Raw genomic sequence first — 20,895 nt, 5'->3', positions numbered from 1 at the left:
GGTGCATGTTCAGAAGTGCTGCCTCAGTGTAGAAGGTCAAACAACAGAGATTATCAGTGCCGAGTTCAGGAAGTTATCACCTTCCTTTACAGCTCCTCTGTCTCTCCCCATTACTAAGAGGTGCTGACACAACCAAAAAGAAAGAGAAAAGGAGGTGAGGGAAGGGAGGGGCAGGATAAAGATAGGTGGCAGAGGGGTAGGAAAGAGTTAAAATGAAAAATCACCTTGTCTTTTGCATTGGAGTAGACTTCAAAAGCTAATCATTCACAATGATCAAGAGGATTATAGAGCCGCTCTGAAACATTCCTGAAAATAAATTCTTTTCCATCAAAGGGTAAGTTTTCTCTTACCACCTGATTGTCATGGTTGGTCATCTCTAAGAAGTTACCCTATGCACTACTGCAGAAACAATAGTCTTGACAACTGCCCTGCCCTGACTGAAGTGGTCAATAAAGTAACTTCAGCTTCCGAGTAATTTTCAAGAGGATTTCTGAACGTTTTTCTGGGAATTTTTAAGAGTTTGAAAAAGGTAAATCAGTCACCTGACAAGTGTTGGGTGTATTTTATCAAAAATGCTTGGAAAGTGACAAAGCTGACTTGTTCTAGAGAATACACATTGTTCTGGCTTACATCACAATGTACTATGAGGAATGCGGCGTTCGTTTCTTCAGTGGTCATTTTGTACCGGGAAATAATGGCAAGGGATCAGACAAAAGAGTACAGTACTCCCCTGGGAAACATTATGTTTGTGCTGTATATTAAAATCACATCTACAATGTGGCTTGACAGTTTGGACTGATGCAATCAAACAGGGCTTTGTTAACAGAAGAGCCCTCTATGCTGGCAGTAGGGAAAAAGAGAGAGGGAAAAGATTATGAAATAACTGAGCATACAGCTGGTTTGTACTCTCTGAGTCTGCTTCATGAGAGTGGTCAGACTCTTTTGCAAGAAAAGAAACCTTTCCAAATTAGCCCTCAGCAGCAGCGTATACAAAAGATGGGCCTCCTTGGAAAATAAGTTACACAACTCAGAAATGTTTTCCCAGAGATCAGTAGCATCAGGCACAGTAGGCAGCCACAGGGAAGGTGTGACTTTCAGAGGACAGAATAAGCAAGTTCTATAAAAAAAAGGAGCTTTCCATTTTGTGTTTTGTTGACAGCAACCTGGAAAGGTACCTACAGATATTAAAACTAGAATTGTTGGTTGGCGCTGATATTGAATCCAAACCCCAGTAGTCTGAATCTAAGATTAAGCATGCAGCTTATCAGACTACTTTAGTTTTCTCTTTAAAGATCATTCTCTAGATATATCTTCAGTCTCCCATTTTCAAAAGAAGATCAGATTCTGCTCTGTAACCCTTTAGCACTGTTCCTGATGGATTCCTAATTATTTCTGAGCAAAGAAATATTACTGAAATTTAAAATAAAGAGACATCAGAAAAACTGTAATAAGTAACCCCTCCATCCTCCCAAAATCTTGCAGTGAAGAAAATGGAATTAATGGGAAAAGAAGATTAAGAAATGTCTTTGTTTCACTCTGTCTTTCATACTTAGCAATATGAACTCCAGATCACAACTTCCAACTGAAAACAGAGCATGGAACAAGATCTCCAGGTGCCTGCAAGGCAGACACAGAAAATAAGTTCCTCAAGCACCAAATGGTGCACAAGAGCAATTTTAAATTTACCACTTTTCTGTGAACTGTATCAGGTGGAAACATGTCCAGGTAGGTGTGGAGAGAGGTCTTAATATCAGTATGCTACAGCCAGATATCCTTGATCTGCTCAGGGTCTGGTCTCCTGATCAGCTGACTTAAAAAAACAAGTACAGTAGGGCACTCTGAAGTATCTAGATTTGAGCCTTCAGCACTACCAGGGTCAGAAGCAGAGTTCATAGAGAGGCATTCCTGCAGTATGTTGGTTTATCCTTACACACTGGAGGCTTGAATCCCAGCAAATGGAACACGGGAGAGGCAGATGATGTGGGTGCTGGACATCAGAACATAACCCAACTCCATAGGTGAATCCTGATGTTAATACACTACCAGGTTCAGACTAAATTCTAAAGAGCAGAGAATTTAAAGAAAAGCTACAAAAAAACCCCTACTAGAGCTGAAGCAATATTCAAAGGGATGCATAAAAAATAAAAATTAGAGAGTTAGCTACCAAGTAACATGACTTGAAAGGTTATCAAACAACTAGCATGGAGCAGCAACAGAAAGCTCTAAAGCAATCAAGTAGTTAATAGGACATGCTACTGATTATGGACAGGATTTCTTGTGTAATCCTCCAGGTTTAGGCAAAACAAAACAAACCACCAAAATACAACACTATTCAATTTTCAGCCTTTAGCGTACATGCAAGTTACTGAAAAATACATGCCCATTAATTTACCTGCATCCACTGCTGGACTGATTGTGTTCAGAGTTTGCAATCATCAGACTAAATGCATTTGAGCTTGAACTAGAATTAGGAAAGATTGAAAAAGATTAATATTAGTAAACCTAACAAAAAACTTTTAGTTCATTTTAGCTTTATATTTTCCTATTAATTATTGGCTACCTAGGGAAAAAAAAAAAACCAAACCAAAACAAACCCCGAACTTTAAAAGCTTCTGCATGGTACAAAAAAATGGAAACTGTGGTTGTTAAACGTTTGTCTAAGAAACAGAGTAACTTCAGTTGGAAGGAACCCATAAGGATCACCAAGTTCAACTCCCTGGTCCTTGCAGGACTACTAAGAAGGTGGTTCTTCCTACAGCTTTGCTCTGTACAGTAAGCTATTATTTTAATGTTTAAAATAGCACAGTTGCATCCTAATACATAAGAATAAACTGACAGTTTTTGATACACAATTATAGAAGTTGGTTTACTAGAAAAATATAAATAAGGCCAATTAAACACACAATGATGAGAAGAAAGATGCAAATGAAGGTGGCCATGCAGAACACCAGAGACCTTTTCTTTATGAAGAAATATCTATTACACAATTTACACCACATGAGAGTACAATTTAACTAGAACATTCAGCTTCAATTTCAAGATACATTTTATACCTTAGTTATTATTCAGAAATTATATTCAAATGCAAAAAGTCACTGGTGTGAAATGTATTTTATGATTAGCTACCACCTTTTATGACAGTCTGAAGATTCCATGAGCATTGCTGAATCTTTCCCATTTTCATCAGATTCATGGCCATGAGAATCATGCCCGCTTGAATAGTTTTCATTTGTGTCATTCCCACTGAAGTCGTTTCCACTGGAGTCATTTCCACTGGAGCCACTGCTCATTTCAATATCTTCCTGAAGGACTCCACGAGAGTGTTCAGGCTTTGTCTGAATTTCTGAATCTTCAGCAATCATCTGGCTATGGTTATTTGCGAGTCCAGGATAGTCACTCATTTTCCGTTGCTCTTTTAAAAAGAATGACAGAGAAATGCTTTCGCTGATCCCAGGTTGCTGCTCAGGGTTCTGCTCCTCAGTGCTGGAGTAGAAGCCCCTGAACTTGATAGAGTCTGTGGGACAGTCATTAGAAACACTGCCAAGATCAAGAGCAAATCAAGCCATATTCAGAATTTTCTCTCTGTGCAAACTTTGTTTGGAAGTACAGATGCACAAATCTGAGGAGGAAGGGAAGGAAGAAAAAAAATTATTTTCTTGTTTGCCTTGTTGATAGACTGGAACTTGCACTGACTGTAGAAAGTAAAAGTGATATTTATAGTTAATATATTCAGCATTTGAGTGGTGAAAAGTTTAGGTTAAATCGCAAATCTCACAATGTTTTATCACAGAAAAGGTATTCATATTTTAGTGAAAACCCCCACAAAAAAAACCCGAAGTTGAATAAACATGAAAAACTCCTTAAAAGTTTGCATTCATTTGTTTTCTACTTTCCTACCTAATACTCAACAATTTTACTGCCTGGATTTGGACAATAACTGTTATTACTTTTACTGAAACCATTTCACTGGCTTCCAGTTTACCTTGATAAACAAAAAAATTCCACTCAGACATCAGAGCATTGCTCACTTGGTTCGGAGGTCATTTGGGCTGTTTTGGTTTTTTAAGTTGGGTTTTTAAAATACATAGTCTTGGCCTGTTTCTTTTAAGATCTGTTCTGTCATTTTTACCAGTTCTTCATTTCTTTCTTTGTACAAGAGCCATGTAGGTAGGTACACAGATCACACATAAATAGGAAACTAAGCACCTCTTTATCAACAAACCCACCTATTTATCAACAACAAAAATTCTAAGACATAAATAACCCTGAGATTTATCTACTAATTACCACTAACTTGGGGGGAGGGGTTGATAAAAATTGTTTAGAAAAGGTTAAAACAACAACAACAACAAAATCCCTGCTTTTAAAGCAAATTCTAATGCACCAGGCTCAAAAATCAGCATGTATATGGAGGTGAATCAAGAACAAACTGATACTGAAGTACCATGAAAAGAGAAGTACTACAGAGCAGTTCAACTTTATGAATAAAATAATCGTCTTTAATCTGACTCACATCCTCATCTATGTCAGCAACCCACAGAGACAACAACACTGCAAAACTATGAACTAAGATTCTCTGAACTACGTAATTCATCATCACGGAAAAAAACCCATTGTTTTCAAGACAAGAGAACCATGTTTGTTCCTTCCTCTTTGTTCCTTTAAAATATTCAAGATTACACTTGTTGACTAATAGACCTCTGACTGGAATAACAAAGTCAATAAAATAATTCTTAACTAAGTTTTGTTAACAGTAAGTGCAGCAGCTTCCTTTTAAACACAAATAAATAAATATATATTTTAGAAAGACTGTAACAGAAAACATTCACAAGATTAACTTAAGACACACTACGATTCAACTCCCCTTAAAATGAAACCACATGGAAATTACTTTCTTAACCTCCTAACTGATGTTTTTTCAGACATTTTACACTTATTTTGAGTTTTTCCAGAAAATATTATTCATCTCCCTGCTTGGCCAAAATAATATGCAAGGTATCTGCTTTCATTTGAAAGAGGAAGTAGGAAGTGTAGTTTAAGGGCATTCACTTAAGCTATCAGTAATGGTATAAAAATAGAAATAGTTTTTTTTTTCTTTACAAGTTTATTCACTAGTTCTTCATTGTAGGTAATAATAAAAAAAAACCACCTTTGGGTAGAGTGAAATATACTGACATTTCACTTCTGCTCGTATTCACTTCAGGTACCCCAATCCAGACAAAATAGACATCCTGTCATGCTGTTGTATTGAAAAGTACTGTACAGGCAGTAAATTACACTTTAGTAGCTCTAATGGTTTTTTTCCGGACTAAGTTAACCACTTCTGTCCTAAAAATTACATAACTGGAAACTGCAATAAAAGAATATTTACTCTTAGCTGAAACTCTAGTATTATGTCACAATGGAACATACTCTAGTGGCCAATGATTAACTAGATCAGACAGTTCACCTCTAATTTAATCTCTCTGACAGAGCAAGCTCAAATTTTCCCTTGCCTGCCTTTATCTAGACATCTGAAGAACGTTCCATGCCAGGTTAGAGTCCATTCTGGCCACGCAGGCTCCCCGTGAGCCTCCCTGATGAGAGGTTAGTGGTGTCTGCAATACCACAGCCTGGGCTTAATCATCTCAGGATAACCACAGCTGCTTTTGTGTGAGAGTGACCAAAACCACCAAAGAGCTCAGGAGAGCAAATATGGAATGTGGCACAGGGAAGACCTGTATGGACAGCACATGAGACAAACCCTCTGTTACTGCAAAGGTAAGGAGCATTTTACACATATGTTAAATCCATTCTTATCCAGTGCTCTTAGCACTACTTCAAGTATTGAGTACATAAGAGCATCTGTCTGGTTAAATAACTGAGGCCACCCTCAAGAAGCCATTTTCCACTTGTCATCTGTACTATTATTTGACAGAGGGCACTGAGATCATAAAGCTCTATGGAGGATTCAGTGAGTAAAGGTAGTCCAGCAAACTACTCAGTTAGCAATGGAGTGCCTTTTTACCTCCTCTCTGAAGGTTAAAGGTAACCTTGGAGATCATCTACAGCATCTCGTCCACTTTCAAATAAATGCCTTATGCACATCAAAAAAACCAAAAATTAACTCCTTCATGAAGCTTTCAGAATAAAGGCAGCCAGAGCATCACCCTAAAGGAGGTCTGATATGCAAATTTAAGGCAAGGTCTAACACTTCTCATACTATATTCTGTGCCCAAGGCTGGAGTTCCCTCCTGCTTTCCTGACAAAATGCTATGTGGAAGTAGCTTTAGATACAAGAAAAAAAATATACTGTCATAATCAAAACACCACTATCTGCTAGTAAACTATGTTAGATGTTTTTTTTTAAAGACAGGGGAAACAAAATCTCTCAAAATAATAAAAAAACCCAAACAACTTTGGGCTGCTATATTTAATCCTATAAAGAAAACTATGTAAATCACAATTGATAGGTTTATAAGCATGAACAAAAAGACAGACTCTTAGAATAGCCCTAAATTCTCCAAAGATAATTAGTTCAGTACCACAGTAACCCATATATCAGTAAAATTGTGCTATTTATGGGAAGAACAAGGACTGAGCCACAGGTTAACTAGTCTGGATGTAAATATTTTGCATTTTAGTCTTTAAGCACAAGAAACCTCTTCTCCTGAATTCCTAAGCCAGAGAGTACTACATATGCTGTAGTATTTCCAGCCTCAAGAGTTGCCCGCAAATATTTTTTTGACACAACCTTTCTTTGGAAAATTATTTTCCCAGTCTTTTCTGTAATCTTTGGAAGTTTACGAGGCAACAAAAATGTGCCATAGCTAGCTTCTAGAGTCTTACACAGTTTGAAATTCTGAGCTGTTAAACCACTGATGAATAATTTTTTCCACCTCTAAATGTCATCTATTGTCTCGTCTCCTTCCTTCTTTCCCTGATAGCATCTGCCAGGTATTTGCAGGAAACTTCAACAGTATTTCCTTAGGTGGGAGACAATTATTACCAATATATATATATATATATATATATATAAACTGTCCAATAACTTTTGAGGAATTTCCTGTGTCACCTTGAACAAGAGTTGATTGAGTCAATGACAGAGAAGATTTTAGGGTTTTTAGAAGTATTTTTATTTTAAGCAATGAGTTCAAATTAAGAGAATCACCAATAGAAAAGAAATAGATACTGACACTTAGGAAACACTATGTCAATTCTCTTCCTCTTGATACCTGGCAGAAATCTGTGTCAGGAAACACTTAAGTCTTGTTATTTCTGCCTCTAAACTACCAACATGCCAGAGCTTCTGCAGCTTTGCCCACACCAACTATTGCTGCAGTTCCTACATAACCACATTACAGTGACTACAATCTGGATCCCAAAGACAGTCATGCCAGAAACAAAAATGAGTAGCTGAGTAATGGAGAAGATACAAGTTTGACCTCTTTAAAAGTATCTTTCAAAAGAACTGGCTCAACTCCTTGAGGTGGAATGGTGTTCTTCGGCAGGACCGGAAGATTACCATCACTGAAAGTCAGTCTTGCACAAAATTTCTTCTGTTTCAAAATCTCAAAAGCCTCAGTGCCAGAGGCACATACCAGAGTAAGGAATACAGGAAGAGTAAATAGGAAGTAACAAGAAAAATATTATGATAAATTTGCAAGAGCTTCTGGGGAAAGAAGAAAGTGGAGCGTTTCTAAAACAAGACTTTGTGTAATAATAATAAAAAAGGCCAAGATTCCCCCAAAGTAGCAATGGTAATATATGCCATAACTTTGGAGAGATTTTCTAAGAAGAGATTGGAGTAACAGTGAAGAAAGAACAGACTGGCAATAACCCTACACCATGCTCTGTGCCTGTAATTTAGATAAGAATGATGCAGCTGGCTAGACTTCAGTCTCGGGCACAGAAAGACTTTAAGTGGAACATCTGCATGCACACGCAAGCACTCTCAGGCACTTCAGCAGCACAGACAGTCAGATATCACAAAGAGATTAATTAACTTTGAAACTAATCTCAGCCAAAATGACATAATAAATTGCACATATTCATCCCACTCATATGCTTGAATAAATTCCCAATCACTAACCAAACAAGACTGGAAAGGCAAAAGCTTGCATGCTTTCCCAGTCTGAGGTTCTCCTGTTACCAGTTTGAAGACAGTAATTACATCCCATACCAAGTTCAGTATGCATCTGAACATGGAAACAAAAAGAACTATTTGGTCTGATCTTGAGACAAGTATATTAAGCCAGTTTTTTCTTTATTTGCTGCTGCATCTTTCTAAACTTTTAAGTGAGGTTGTCTTTTCTGAAGTTGCAAATAATTTTTTTTTAACCTTAAGTTGGCATCAGTTAAGCTTGATTTTAAGGCAACTGGCTCACAAAAAACCCCATTCTATTAGCATAGATAGAGCAAGCCTTCCAAAGTCTCTAGAGCTCTACAAAGTCCTGATGCAGTGTATGAAAAAGGCAATGTAATTCCACTGAGTACTAAGGACAAATGTAGGCATTGATATGCCAGGTTAGATGTGCAGCAAATGTCTTCTGGTTATTCATTAGCTACAGTAGCTCCTTTATCCTGCAGTAAGACAAAGGAAACAGCCTGAACTTTAACATCCCCAGAAAAAGACACCAAAATACATATGGACAAATGCTGGAAGAAGTAACAGATTCTGTTTTTTAAAAAAAAAAACCTCAAGGAGGACTGTAGAACACCCAGGAGGTGAATTTCTTTTGAAACTATAATATTTAAACACAAAAATCTTGTTTCAATAGAGATCTGATTATATTCAGGTAACAGATTTTTTCCAGATTTCTTTTCACACAAAGCCTATCATGTTTAGTACTGGCAGTTAAAGAATAAGAAACTAACACTCTAGAGTCAAAATTATCCAATTCAAGAACTGAGTAAGAGGACAACATTTCGAGTCTAAATTTGCAACTACTATGAACTTATCAACATTCCCAGTGAAGCAAGAGGCACACCACAGTTTATGACTATAGACATATGAATATTCAGGTACTCTTAACTGTACTAGTACCTATAGGACAAATTCCTAATGGTCAGGATGAAATTTTACTGAAGATCTTATCAACAAGAAGAGTTTCCACATGTCTTCTGGATTTTTGCTTTGCAAAAGAGTAAGTTTTCTCATTTGTATGACAAATAACTAGCAATGGTTTAATCATATCATGCAATTTGAGAGATAACTGAAAATTAACATCTACAATGAATGCACTCTCCCTGCACAATTAGACAATAATTAAGTGCTTGGTAGTAGCAAAACATTATGAGAATGTGTTGAAAAACAAATAATAACCCAAGAAGTGACTTGTTCAACTCTATAACTTTATCAACAACATTGAGAGCTTCATTTTTTTCTAGCAAGAGATAGAATAATTAACAGAATACCTTCATTAGGATATTTTCTAGGAAGGGGGAAAAGCAAAAGATGACAGTATTCTCAGACTTCACTATAAGAAACAATAACAAAGGTGCTCGATAATTTTCTGCTGGACCTCTTTACTAAAAAAAAAAAAAAAGAAAAACTTTCATTTTTACTAGATTTCTCATCTCACTTCAAGTAATAGTAAACAAGTTTTACTTTTTTTCTTTACAAGCAATGAGGTGTAACTCAATTTTCTACTTATGCCAATAAAAATTATCAACAACAGCTAGTATATCACAAGTGCTGGTATCTGAATTTCACAGTATTCATTTCACAATTTATTGATGAGGATTCACCTTTCAGTTCAAGAGAACCCTAAAGGCAAGTCTCTTATTTAAATAAAAGTAATATCTTTATAAAGGTCATCCCCATCAACCACTGCTTACAGCTGCCACTTTACAACAGAGGAACTGATCAAGACATAGCCCTGCTCCAGAGCCATCCAAGGGCTACTCTGAATTTACAGCAGCTCCTATACAGGAAGAAGTCAGCATCAGATCAGAGTCCTTACATCCATAGTAAGGATGCTTCCAACCAGGTTGTTTCCTCAGTGAAGAAACTCAAACCTGAATTTAAGAATAAGTATGGTTTTAGGCTAAAAATGTTTTAAGCTTCAAATAAGGTAACTACCAGTTCATACCCAAAAAATTGTTCTGAGTATATATACGACTGAAATCACAGTTTTAAGATAAAACGAACACAGAACAGTCTATTTTCTGCATAAGCTCTAGAGGGGCAGGAGGGGAAGTATCTTTCTACTAACATGAATCATAATAATTATGCGTGTTTCTTACCTGGTTTTAATACGAAAAGTTGGTAAAAGTGTTTATCAAGCTCCCTCCCAGTTAGCATCAAAAGCATGGGGTGCCTAGGTCCAGAGTCTGCCACATGCATTTAATTCTTGTCTCATCCTCTTCTACTGGAAATCTTTGACCATTACAGAGTCCAGACACCTCTATAACTATAAAATATAAAAGAAATACCTGGGCCCCCCAACAGTGTCCTCTTCAAACAGATACCAGAGAGATGCTCACAGTTATGCCAAGCCTATGCAGATAAATGTTGGTTAAACATGAAACTGTCACACAGCAGAGGAATAAGACACAAATTTGCATTTTAAACACTTTTGGTCTAAAATAAGGTCTTATTGCATTTTAAAACAACAGAATCTTCTATGCTAGATAAAATAACCCTTAGGATTCACAATCAGTATAGTATCACACTGTGCACAGAGTCTGACACAGCCACTAAGAGCAGGGCCAGCCTCTCCAGTAGGTCAAGAGCCAAATGCCTGGTGTGGTCACAGCAGGAGCTCCAGGTTTGGCTACACCACCATTTTACCACCTGATCTAAACTCATCTACATCACTGCAGGCTTGGTACGGGACTGAAGATTTTACAAGGCAGCTGCAAAATTTCAGTTCACATAATGATTGAGGTCAAAAGGGACCTCTGGAGGTATCCTGTCCAGGCAGAGTTACCTAGAGCAGACTGCCCAGGACCACCACCAGAAGACTTCTGAATATCTCCAAGGATGGATATTCCATAGTATCTCTGGGCAATTTGTTCCAGTGCTCACTTACCCTCACAGTCAAAAAGTGTTTCTTTATGGTCAGAAGGCTGTACTGACAAAGTCAATTAACACTTTTATTCTTCCTAATAAAAACAGTTTCTCAAGAGAAACATTGGGAATTTTGATGGAAAAACAAGAAACTGAAAGCTCTTCTATCAAATCTAGCAAACTAAGTCTGTTGGTACATGCCACTGCCATGTAGCATAAAGAAATAGTACAATAAAACCCACAAATTCAGAAGACCAACATTTGTGTGACAAACGGTTACATCATTTTAAGTGCTTCATTTGAATATGCAGAAGAAATGTCTGGAACAAAAGCCTGGAACAGTGTTCAAATCCCAAGCTAACCACTTTGGAAGACAGCCCATGTTAACATGCCTTAATTTAACATGCTGCATGTCTACTAACTGTTAAAAGTACATTTGTGTTGGCCAGATTTAAGGAAGAATTTATTCACAACATTCCATTCTGCATAACATCACAAAGCTGATATGAGTTCTAAAATACTTGTATTATGATACAAACCTGTATACAATGGTTCTTTAAATGTTTTTGCTTCTGATTTTATCATAAATTGATACAACGGGATTTAAATTATGAGCTTTCTACCTGTGACCAGAGGAAGTGTTAGAAATTGCTGTATCCAAAACTACTTCCAGATTTCACAGTTTTTAGCTTGGAAATTGAAAACGTGAAATGTCTTTAAGCACTAGTGAAATCTTTGCTTAGAGGCAGCTCTTCCAATTCCCTTACTCTAACCCAACTCCCTGTAAAATTTTCAGAGGTTAAAAAAAGGTAAAAAAGGTTTAACAAAGTCTAGGTTTGAAGAGGATATTCACAGTAGCAGCATGTACCATTTTAATTGTGTCTCATATTGGCTTCATCTAGTTAGCCCATTTAGGATGACATTAAGAAAAAACAGTCCTTGTAAACTACTTAAAAATCTCATGATAAGCCTTTCTACAATTTAACTGAAAGGAAGACAAATCTACACCAAAAGCATTTTTATCTGAGACAAAATGCCTAGTCTGAATGACTTGTATTTAAACAATGTGAACAGAATTAGAGGCAGTAAAATCTAATCTTTTTTTCCTATTATTTAACAGAGGAAATGTACAGGTGATTGACTACGACCAAACCAAAAGAACTAAGAGAGTTCATCTATGGATGGCATCTCGAAGATCTTTTCCACAGAAGGAAGTCTAATTTGTTCAGTTTACAAATAATACAGAACTTGTGACATTTCCTTTGATCCTGACATATATCTATTCTAAGCACAGAAGACTTCAAATATTAGAAAGGAGTGAACAACCTGCTTTAGGGAACACACCTGTCTTACAGGATGCAAACCAAGCTGAACCAAGTTCACTTTCTGTAGAACTGAAGCCCCACCTGGAGCATTAAAAAGAGAATGTTGTCAGATTTTACAACCAATTCAGAACACATTTTTTAGCTACAGAAAAACAGGTTTGATTTTTTTCAATTATTTAGACTAAACAGACATTATAGTGTTAATCCTCAAAATCTCAGTTGCAATTTCATCTGTTTTGCAATATTACTATCCAGACTAGCTTATTAATAAACTTCTGCACTGCAAACAGTACAGACCACAGAATCAATCAGGTTGGAAAAGACCTCTGAGACTGAGTCCAACCCCTGACCCAACACCATCCTGTCAACCTAGACCATGGCACCGAGTGCCACAACCAGTCTCATCTTAAAAACCTCCAGGGACGGAGAATCCACCACCTCCCTGGGCAGCCCATTCCAAGGGCTGATCACTCACTCTAAAGAATTTCTTTCTAATGTCCAACTTAAACCTCCCCTGGCACAGCTTAAGACCGAGCCCTCTTGTCCTACTGCTGGTTCCTGGGAGAAGAGACTGACCCCCACCTGGCTCCCCCCTCCTGTCAGGGAGTTGTAGAGAGTGAGGAGGTCTCCCCTGAGCCTCCTCTTCTCCAGGCTGAACAGCCCCAGCTCCCTCAGCCTCTCCTCATAGGGCCTGTGATGCAGTCCCTTCCCCAGCCTCATTGCCCTTCTTTGGAGCTGCTCCAGCCCCTCAATATCCTTCCTGAACTGAGGGGCCCAGAACTGGACACAGCACTCAAGGTGCAGCCTAACTAGTGCTGAGTACAGGGGCAGAATCCCTGCCCTGGTCCTGCTGCCACATTGTTCCTGATATTACAGCTCAAAGGAAACACACAAAAGAGCAACAACAAAAGCACATTAAAAACTCCCAGTTCAGACTCACTAAGAAAGTACTGAGAGTACAAATCAGTTTCTGAGGGACAGCATAAAACACTCACCTTACTGAATGTACTAATCATGATCTTTCCAAATCTGAAAGCGTCATTAATATATTCCTATTAAAAAAAAGAGAACATAGTTTTATAAGCTAGATAAAAATTTACTATGAAAGATAAGTCCATTTAATAATGCAATACAAGTCCAACCATGTAAAATATGTATCCCAAGATGAAGAAGTTATAAAAACTAAAATACAAAATGAGAGGCAATGCAAGAAATTTTATTGATAAAAATATTTATCATCGAAACCTAACTTCTAAATTGGTTCTTTGAGCAATGCACAAAGTAACTACCCATTGAATTCTGTTCCCTTTATTAACATAAGAAACCTCCTCAAATTGCATCTCCACAATCTTAATTTATTGTTAGAACATTATTTAGATAATACAGATACTAACACAGTTTATTTCAAAATGCTGAGACATCCAAGCTGAAGAATTAGTATTATCTGGTATAAATTCTGGGATCACGTTCAAGTTATGTTTCTTCTTCTGCACATTACAATCTTAAAACACTTCATCACCAAAATACAAATTCCAAATTAACCTCAGCAGATGAAAAACTTCTGAGAGCTAATTCAACAGAGAAGTATTGACACCATGATCAAGATGAGTTTCATATTCCAAAACACAAGTATGCATTCTTAGAGCAAAAGCTGTTCTCAGTTTACTAAAACTTACACTTCTTCTACGCATATCTGATAGAAAAAAATAAAAAGGCATCACAGAAAGAAGCTTTCTTAGGTCCCCAGAGGGCCAAATAGGAAAAAAATTAATCCCACAGTCCTCAAGTAGTGGTTCCTAAATGGACCTAAGCGTATGTCACCAGTCACTTGTATTCCTGAAGCACCCATGGCACTGCTATTATTTTATTGCCTTCCAGTTTTAGGTTGGTTTTGTTGTTTCTAAAGCTGCTTATTTTCCCTGAGGAGTAACTCACAATGAAAAATAAAAGTAACAGGACCAAGTCAACTCAGTTTCGCTAAGAACAGCAGGATCCAGCACATTGTTGACTTGTCAAGTGAAAGACTGTAAGAAGTCAAGTACCATAGAAACCTCCCCTTTACCCCTTCCCCCAAAAAAGTAGTTTGGAACCATTCCTCCATCATCTAGCAGGAACTGTTCTCATTTCTGCCAGACCAGGAACAAAGCTTATTTTATCCTTTCAGGTTTCCTTGTTGTGTTAAGCCCACGACCCTCAAGATTCCGTAGTGGACATGGACTGATCGTCCCCAAGAGCCAACAGAAAACAGCCTTCTGAAGTTTATTCCTTCAGCTTGAACAATAAGCCATGCCCCAGAGCTAAGTTTAACTGCCAACAGGTTGCATATTTGCCATTAAAAAAAAAAAAAATAAAAATTGCAGCCTGTGCCAAGACATCTTGTGAAGACACTAAACATGATCTCCTTCTGCCCCATGCTAATTTCTACAGATCCTTCCTTCAGTCTTATAGGTAACTAAAGGTGCACTCAATGTGAATTTTAAAAAAATATTTCATTTTCTTTGTAACCAGAAAATGCTGTCCTCTTCTTGAGTGGAACTGGAGAAATCATTAAGCACAGCAACATTCAGAACTCTAGTACCTGCACATGCCAACTTTTGTCCTCTTTGGAAAAAAAAAAAAAAAAAAACAAAAATTATATGTTTGAGATTGTCAAGTGTTGTCAGAGAAAGGAGGGAAAAATTATCACACCCCACCATGTATTCGTATACTTTGCCTTTATTATAGGTGAAACTAGATCAAAAGTATCTCAACATCGTATTTCAACTATAGTATTTGTTCACATCCTCATTAAGCAGCATACTTCCATATCTACTGCTCCCCTCCCTTAAAGAAAAGGGCAGGATTTCACCATGGGGTATTACATTTACAGAAGTTCCAGGCTAACGCTGCTCTTAAGACATTTCTGCAGTTCACACTCTATTAAAGATTTCAGTCAGAATGGAAGTACCATCCTGGAAGACCCTGTGCCAAATAAATTCTAGTCCCCAGTGCATCAGTAATACACTCCAAAAAGTGCAGCAACCTAACAAGCACGATGTACTTGTCCTAGGAGTTGGACATATTAATACTGAAGTAAGAGCTCAAGTCACAGAAGAACCTATGCTAGCGAGGTAATTGAAATGAAGTGAGTGCTTTATATACTGAAGATCTTTGTAAAATTAAACTAAGAAGAAACGTAAAAGTACACGTAGTAAGGTCAAACACAAAAACTGTACTAAGATACAAAAGCTGCAAGGAATCAGGAGAATAGGCAGCAAAACCAACAAAAAAGAAAAGTACTGGACATGCTCACCTCTTCATCTTGTCTCCCTAAGCTTCAATTATGAGAAGTTACAGATGTCATTGCAGAGGCACAGTGAAGTGCCTCTGTTTTAGGACAGGGTGTTAGAAGGGCAATGTAGCTTTGGATCTACTTCTAAAAAGCCATTTCTACTTAGAAAAGTCATCTGTACATGGAAATTTCCAACTATTTTATCTATAAGAAAAATCAAGCATTAAGGATTATAATAGTACACTCAAAAACAGGTGGAAGCAAACCTAAAGTCTTTCCTAAACATTTTGGCATACAAATGAGCTCTCTTTTCCACCAAACACCTACAGCCTGCTCACACAATCTGTACAATCGCCTTAAATTCTTGCCCCAAGGAACATGTTCTCTGTATTTTAGTCCACTTGTCGTGGAAACAGCATGTTGGGCCTCTAACCTATTAGCACCCCTAATAAAATTTTCCTTTCTATTGGGAGAAAACGAAGAAGAAAGGAAAATCATACTCCATGATTATGTATCTTCTACAGGCAAACTTGTCTAAATCAGACTACCAGAAAAAGTCAGTGAAATCAGAAGGCTTCTCTAGGACTACCACACACTACTTCAACAGCAGCTGAAAACACCTGTACAAAAATTTCTTGACCTTACAATAGCTTTCACACAGAAATTCTCATAACCTCTCTTACATATGTGGATAAGCAGGGAAAACACGCACAACTTGTGTGAAACTTAGGATATTGCTGCTGTCCCTCAGCAACCCCTCCATAGGGAGAGAGGACCAAGTGAGAGGATTCTGCACTAGTACAAGTCCAGTGTAGGCACTCAGACAAAAAGACTCTATCTGCACTGAAAGGATAACCTCAGAAACACAAACCAGAAGCACAGAAGTCTGCCCTGCCCTTGTTCCAGCACTGCTGGCAGGCAGAGTACAAGCAGGCTGCACAAGCGTGCCTGGTGATCTACTAAGCCACTTAGCAGAACATCGGATCACTGCTGTGTGCTCGGGCATGTGGATCCCCATGTGTGCGGGTGCCTCCCTACTACATAGGGCTCTGCCTCAGTATTAACAGAGCATGCTCTGGAGAGCAGCTTCAAAGCCTCTCCATGGGTTTTGCAGACATACCCAAACCATCTGACCCTTCTTCATTTTGTTCTCTGCCACACTGCATTTCACAAAAGTAGCCTGGGGCCACAAGAAATCCCAGCAACAGATAGCAAATCCATTAGCCTATGAAGTATGAGTTTGACTGCTACCTTCTCTTTTCCTTCTCTTTTCACATATTCTTTAGAGGTACTTAACAGAATTAAGTATGTTGCCTGTAACTAAAAAGAAACACCCACACCCTCCCCCCCCAAAAAACCCTTTAAGTGTCACAAGGCAGAGTTTTTCTTCACTAACAAATGACTGGCAAGTAAAAGATTTGCCTTACAATCAACACATGCAGTGTTAACAGCCTGACCTCCACTGACCAGTGGGTAAGTTTAAGGCAGCAGTTAAAAGCAGGGAAGTGGACGCCTTTTACACAGAACACAAAACATCAGCAGCATTACTTTCAAGACCAACATTTTCTGTATTCAACCTCATCTGCACCCAAAAGTGCAAGTCAAAGCCCTTCAGAGTAATACAACAACAACACAAAGAATGATACAGGTATTAATTGACCCCTTTGCTGTTCAGTGCTTGACAAGCTAAGTTAACACAAGGAGTACTCAAGCAGATCAAAACTTGCTCTACAGGGATATAAAAGGATGTGGAAAATATGAATGCAGCAAGACAATCCAGTAAATAAGCTCTGTAATCCACCAACCTCATAGAGGAATTCTGGGCCATGCAACCAAAACTGGAGACAAAAATTCCTTTTCAGAAACATCTGATCATCTAGTAATTATGATGTGGTAACGTCATGAGTATAATATAGTGTCTACAGGACACTCACGCCAAGTATTACACAAGGCCTTGCTAAGAACATGATGTTCCCTTTTAACATAGACCAACCATAGCAACCCTATAGAAAACACTACAGTTGATGTAGACTAGTGATAATTTACTGGTTCTACTGGCTACTGGCAACATATTGCTTTTAATCCACACCAAATACACCTCATCCCACAGCAATTCGCACAGGTGCTTATACTTTAAGGAGTTAAAGAAGATTTTCTGCAGTAAATTATATTCTAATAATGTAAAGATGTTAGAGAATTAAGGGTGTGGCCAGAACCCAGGAAAAAGAAAACTGGTTTATTAGTCTGTATCTAAGCCAAACACTTCCTGGTCATAGTAAAGTCTGAGGTAGAAGAAACATCCAGAACTTTACTGCCAATCACTTTCCTCACTTCACTCTATTCTCATACTTTGGCTCCATCAGCATCTCAGTTTACTCACAATACTTACTACTATAAAAATGTATTGTTTAGGGACAGGCTTAAGCAAGTTTACTTGATAAACTGAGTTGTTACATATTTTAATCTTATGACTGGGGGAAGAAAAAGTGGAGAAGGTAATATGACAATATGCTGTCTCTTTAATGCCTCTCAGCAGAAATCCAAAAGGAATAAGAGTAAGATATAAAAATGAAGATTACTTAGATTTTCACTGACAGCATTCACATGCTAAAATAAATAGAGGAAGCCTACAACAAGTCCCACCAACTGACCAATAAACAAAAAGTCCAGCAAAACCATGCAGTCTTTGAATTGTAAATGAAACCAGAAAACTTGCTGAATCTGAAGAAGTGCACAAAAGCAAAAAACCCACTTTCCATGCTTTTACCTTCTGGATTATATCAAGCCAAACTACACTTTACTTCTTCACAGGACAGGCTCTTTCATTGCGCAGCATTTGACACTTAAGACAACTACCTGACTAAAGTCTTTGCTGTTCTACCTTGAGATAAACACTTGAAATGGCTAAAACTCCATTAAAACCTGAAGGCTACTACTTTTTTCTTCTACTCTAGGTCAAAGGTCATCTCCTTTCCTCTATGTGTTACCAGTGAGGTAAGCAACCTCCAGAGTCCAGAATCAGAACCCCACGCCTCAGGACAGTGCTCTAATCACAAGACTTACAGCAAGCTTTGGATGAAGTAAGGACTCAGTCCAGTTTTCCAGTGAAACTGCCTCACTTTGCAGAAATAATGCAAGTTTCAGTAACAAAGGGAAAAAAGAAAGATCCCCAAAGCATGCAAACCAATGCAAGCATAAGCAAGAGGGAACTTGATGTTACAGTGCAACAATGTGGGCACTCTCCCTTACACCAGTCAAACTGTGGTTGAAACAATACTGGCAACTTGAAATGGTTTCTCACTACACTACGTCAGGGTTTTACTGTATTGTTGACTTGACAGATACTCTCCACGCTAGAATCATTACAGAATTTCCACTTTTTTTCCCCTTTAATGGTGGTAGCTATTAAATCTCAGATGTATGAGACAATAAACCTCAGTCTGACATTTGGAAAAGGAAGACAGAGGCTTACAAGAAAGATGGAGAAAGACTTCTTATCAGGGCCTGTAGTGACAGGACGAGGGGCAGTGATTTGAAACTGCAAGATGGTAGATTTAGATTGGACATAAGGTTGAAACAGTTGGACTCTATCTTAGAGGTCTTTTCCAACCTTCATGATTTTGTTTCTTCAAAATCCTTCAATGCACTGTCAAGTTACTGTTTCACTGGCATAGACTTGCAAAGCGCTACAGTTTTCAAGTATCAGAGACTTCCTACTGACATCTTAGTGGGCTTTTTAAGCTCCTGTGGTACACTGAAAGTCCTCTACCCTATCCTGACCTATTACAGAACGTCAGACGTAGTGTCAGCTTGACAGTTACCATATTGCTCATCTATTTGCATGAAATTGTACTTACATAAACTGTTTTGTAATCATGCATGTAATAGCATGCAACTAATGTAAGCAGCAGGCACAACCACACCATCTCAAGGAAAAAAGTGTCCTCGCAACCACAGGCAACACAAAAAAACAAACAGCAGACAGCACCTGTTGCCCACTCTACCTGCACCTCACGCACATTAGTAGTGCTGAGATTGTGGCTCTGAGTAACACAATTCCTCAGGTGAAACATCCCACCGGGCTGGCGGGCACGGCCCTGTAGGGGTGCTGCTCCCTGCACCGAGACACGCGAGGTGCCGGCGGTGCCCTCCGCGCCCCCGCCGTGCCCTCCCGCACACACACGGCCGCCAGGGACGCCAGAGCGGAGCCCCGCCGGGGGACTGGGACCGGCTCCGCCGCCCCCTCCTCTGCCCCGGGCCGGACACAGGCGGGGGACACCGGCATCACCTCGCCCCCCCAGCCTGACCCCGCCAGGGCGCCCCTCGGAGCGCGCAGCTCCCGTCCCAGCGCCAGCCGAGTGTAGGTGTGCCCGTGCCCCCCGCTCCCGGACGCCCTCCCGGTGCGAGGCGGGCGGGGGCCGCGCCGCGCTCAGCCCCGCACCCGCCCCAGCCAGGGACTCACAGCTGGTGGCCGCTTCCCTCGCTGCCGTCCCGTGTCACAGCCGCCCCTCGCTCGGCTGAGAGGGAGCCCCACGCACCCCATCCGCGGCGGGCCGGGAGCGGCGGCGCCACGGACCCCGCGGGACAAGAGGCGACCCGCCCGCCCATCGGCCCGGCAACGGGAGAGCCCCAGCGCGGGGGTTATATAACCTCGGCCCGGAGGGCGGCGGGAGGAGGGGAACCCCCGCGCCCCCCGCGTCCGCCGCCCCCTCCCGCCGCCCCCCGCAGGCTCCCGGTCCCCGCAGAGAGCGCGCCCGGCAGGCCCCGACTCACCGCACACGGCGCGTCCCGCGGCCCCGGCGCGTCCCGGCTCGGGCTTCATACGGGCAAAAACGTGACCGGCCACCGCGCGCCCGCCCCGCCCGCGCCCCTATTGGCCGCGCGCGTGTGACGCGGCAGGGGCGCGCGGGCGGGGGCGGGGCGCGCCGCGCTCCCATTGGCCGCACCGCCCGCCGCTCACTTTACATAAGCCTCACGTGTGGCACCATGTTTCCACCAGCCGCCGCCGCCGCCTCCCGAGCCTGCCCCGCCGGACCGCCCCTCCCCCGCGCCGCCGTCACCGGAGCGCTGCTCACCCTCGCCCGCCGCGCTGCCCTCCCGTCGCGGCCGCCCCGCTCTCCTCCGCCCCGCGCCCCCCGCCGCCGGACCGCAGGGCCGAGGGGGGCACGGGTCACGTGACGGCCCTGGGGAAAGCGGCCCCGGCCCCGCCCGCTCCGAGCCGCCCGTGACGTGTCGCGCGCGCGCGCGCGCGGGGGGAGAGTGACCGTTGGCAGCCGCTGCGCGCGCCCGGCCCCTCACGGCCCCCT

At 40.5% G+C, this 20,895-nt stretch overlaps 1 protein-coding gene across 9 annotated transcripts in view; it reads right to left on the bottom strand.

The window, feature by feature from the left end:
* The window catches only part of PER2 (period circadian regulator 2), a 46,153-nt gene extending 25,703 nt beyond the window's left edge, over positions 1–20,450 (bottom strand). For 2 of the 9 annotated variants that reach the window (XM_064666582.1, XM_064666591.1), the window contains exons 1-5: positions 13,314–13,368; positions 12,338–12,399; positions 10,228–10,388; positions 3,130–3,619; positions 2,393–2,461 (exon numbers count right to left, since the gene is read on the bottom strand). In XM_064666582.1, the coding sequence (XP_064522652.1) occupies positions 2,393–2,461; positions 3,130–3,401 (341 nt within the window). In that variant the 5' untranslated portion in view covers positions 3,402–3,619; positions 10,228–10,388; positions 12,338–12,399; positions 13,314–13,368. The other 7 variants (XM_064666590.1, XM_064666586.1, XM_064666584.1 and 4 more) reach the window with 7 other exon arrangements.
* Positions 20,451–20,895: the final 445 nt, after the last annotated feature.

This window comes from Pseudopipra pipra, chromosome 10 (genome assembly GCF_036250125.1).
Source record: "Pseudopipra pipra isolate bDixPip1 chromosome 10, bDixPip1.hap1, whole genome shotgun sequence".
In the NCBI taxonomy this organism is placed as follows: Eukaryota; Metazoa; Chordata; class Aves; order Passeriformes; family Pipridae; genus Pseudopipra; species Pseudopipra pipra.
The sequence above is the reverse complement of the archived record's forward strand: the minus strand, read 5'-3'. Positions and strand labels throughout refer to the sequence as shown.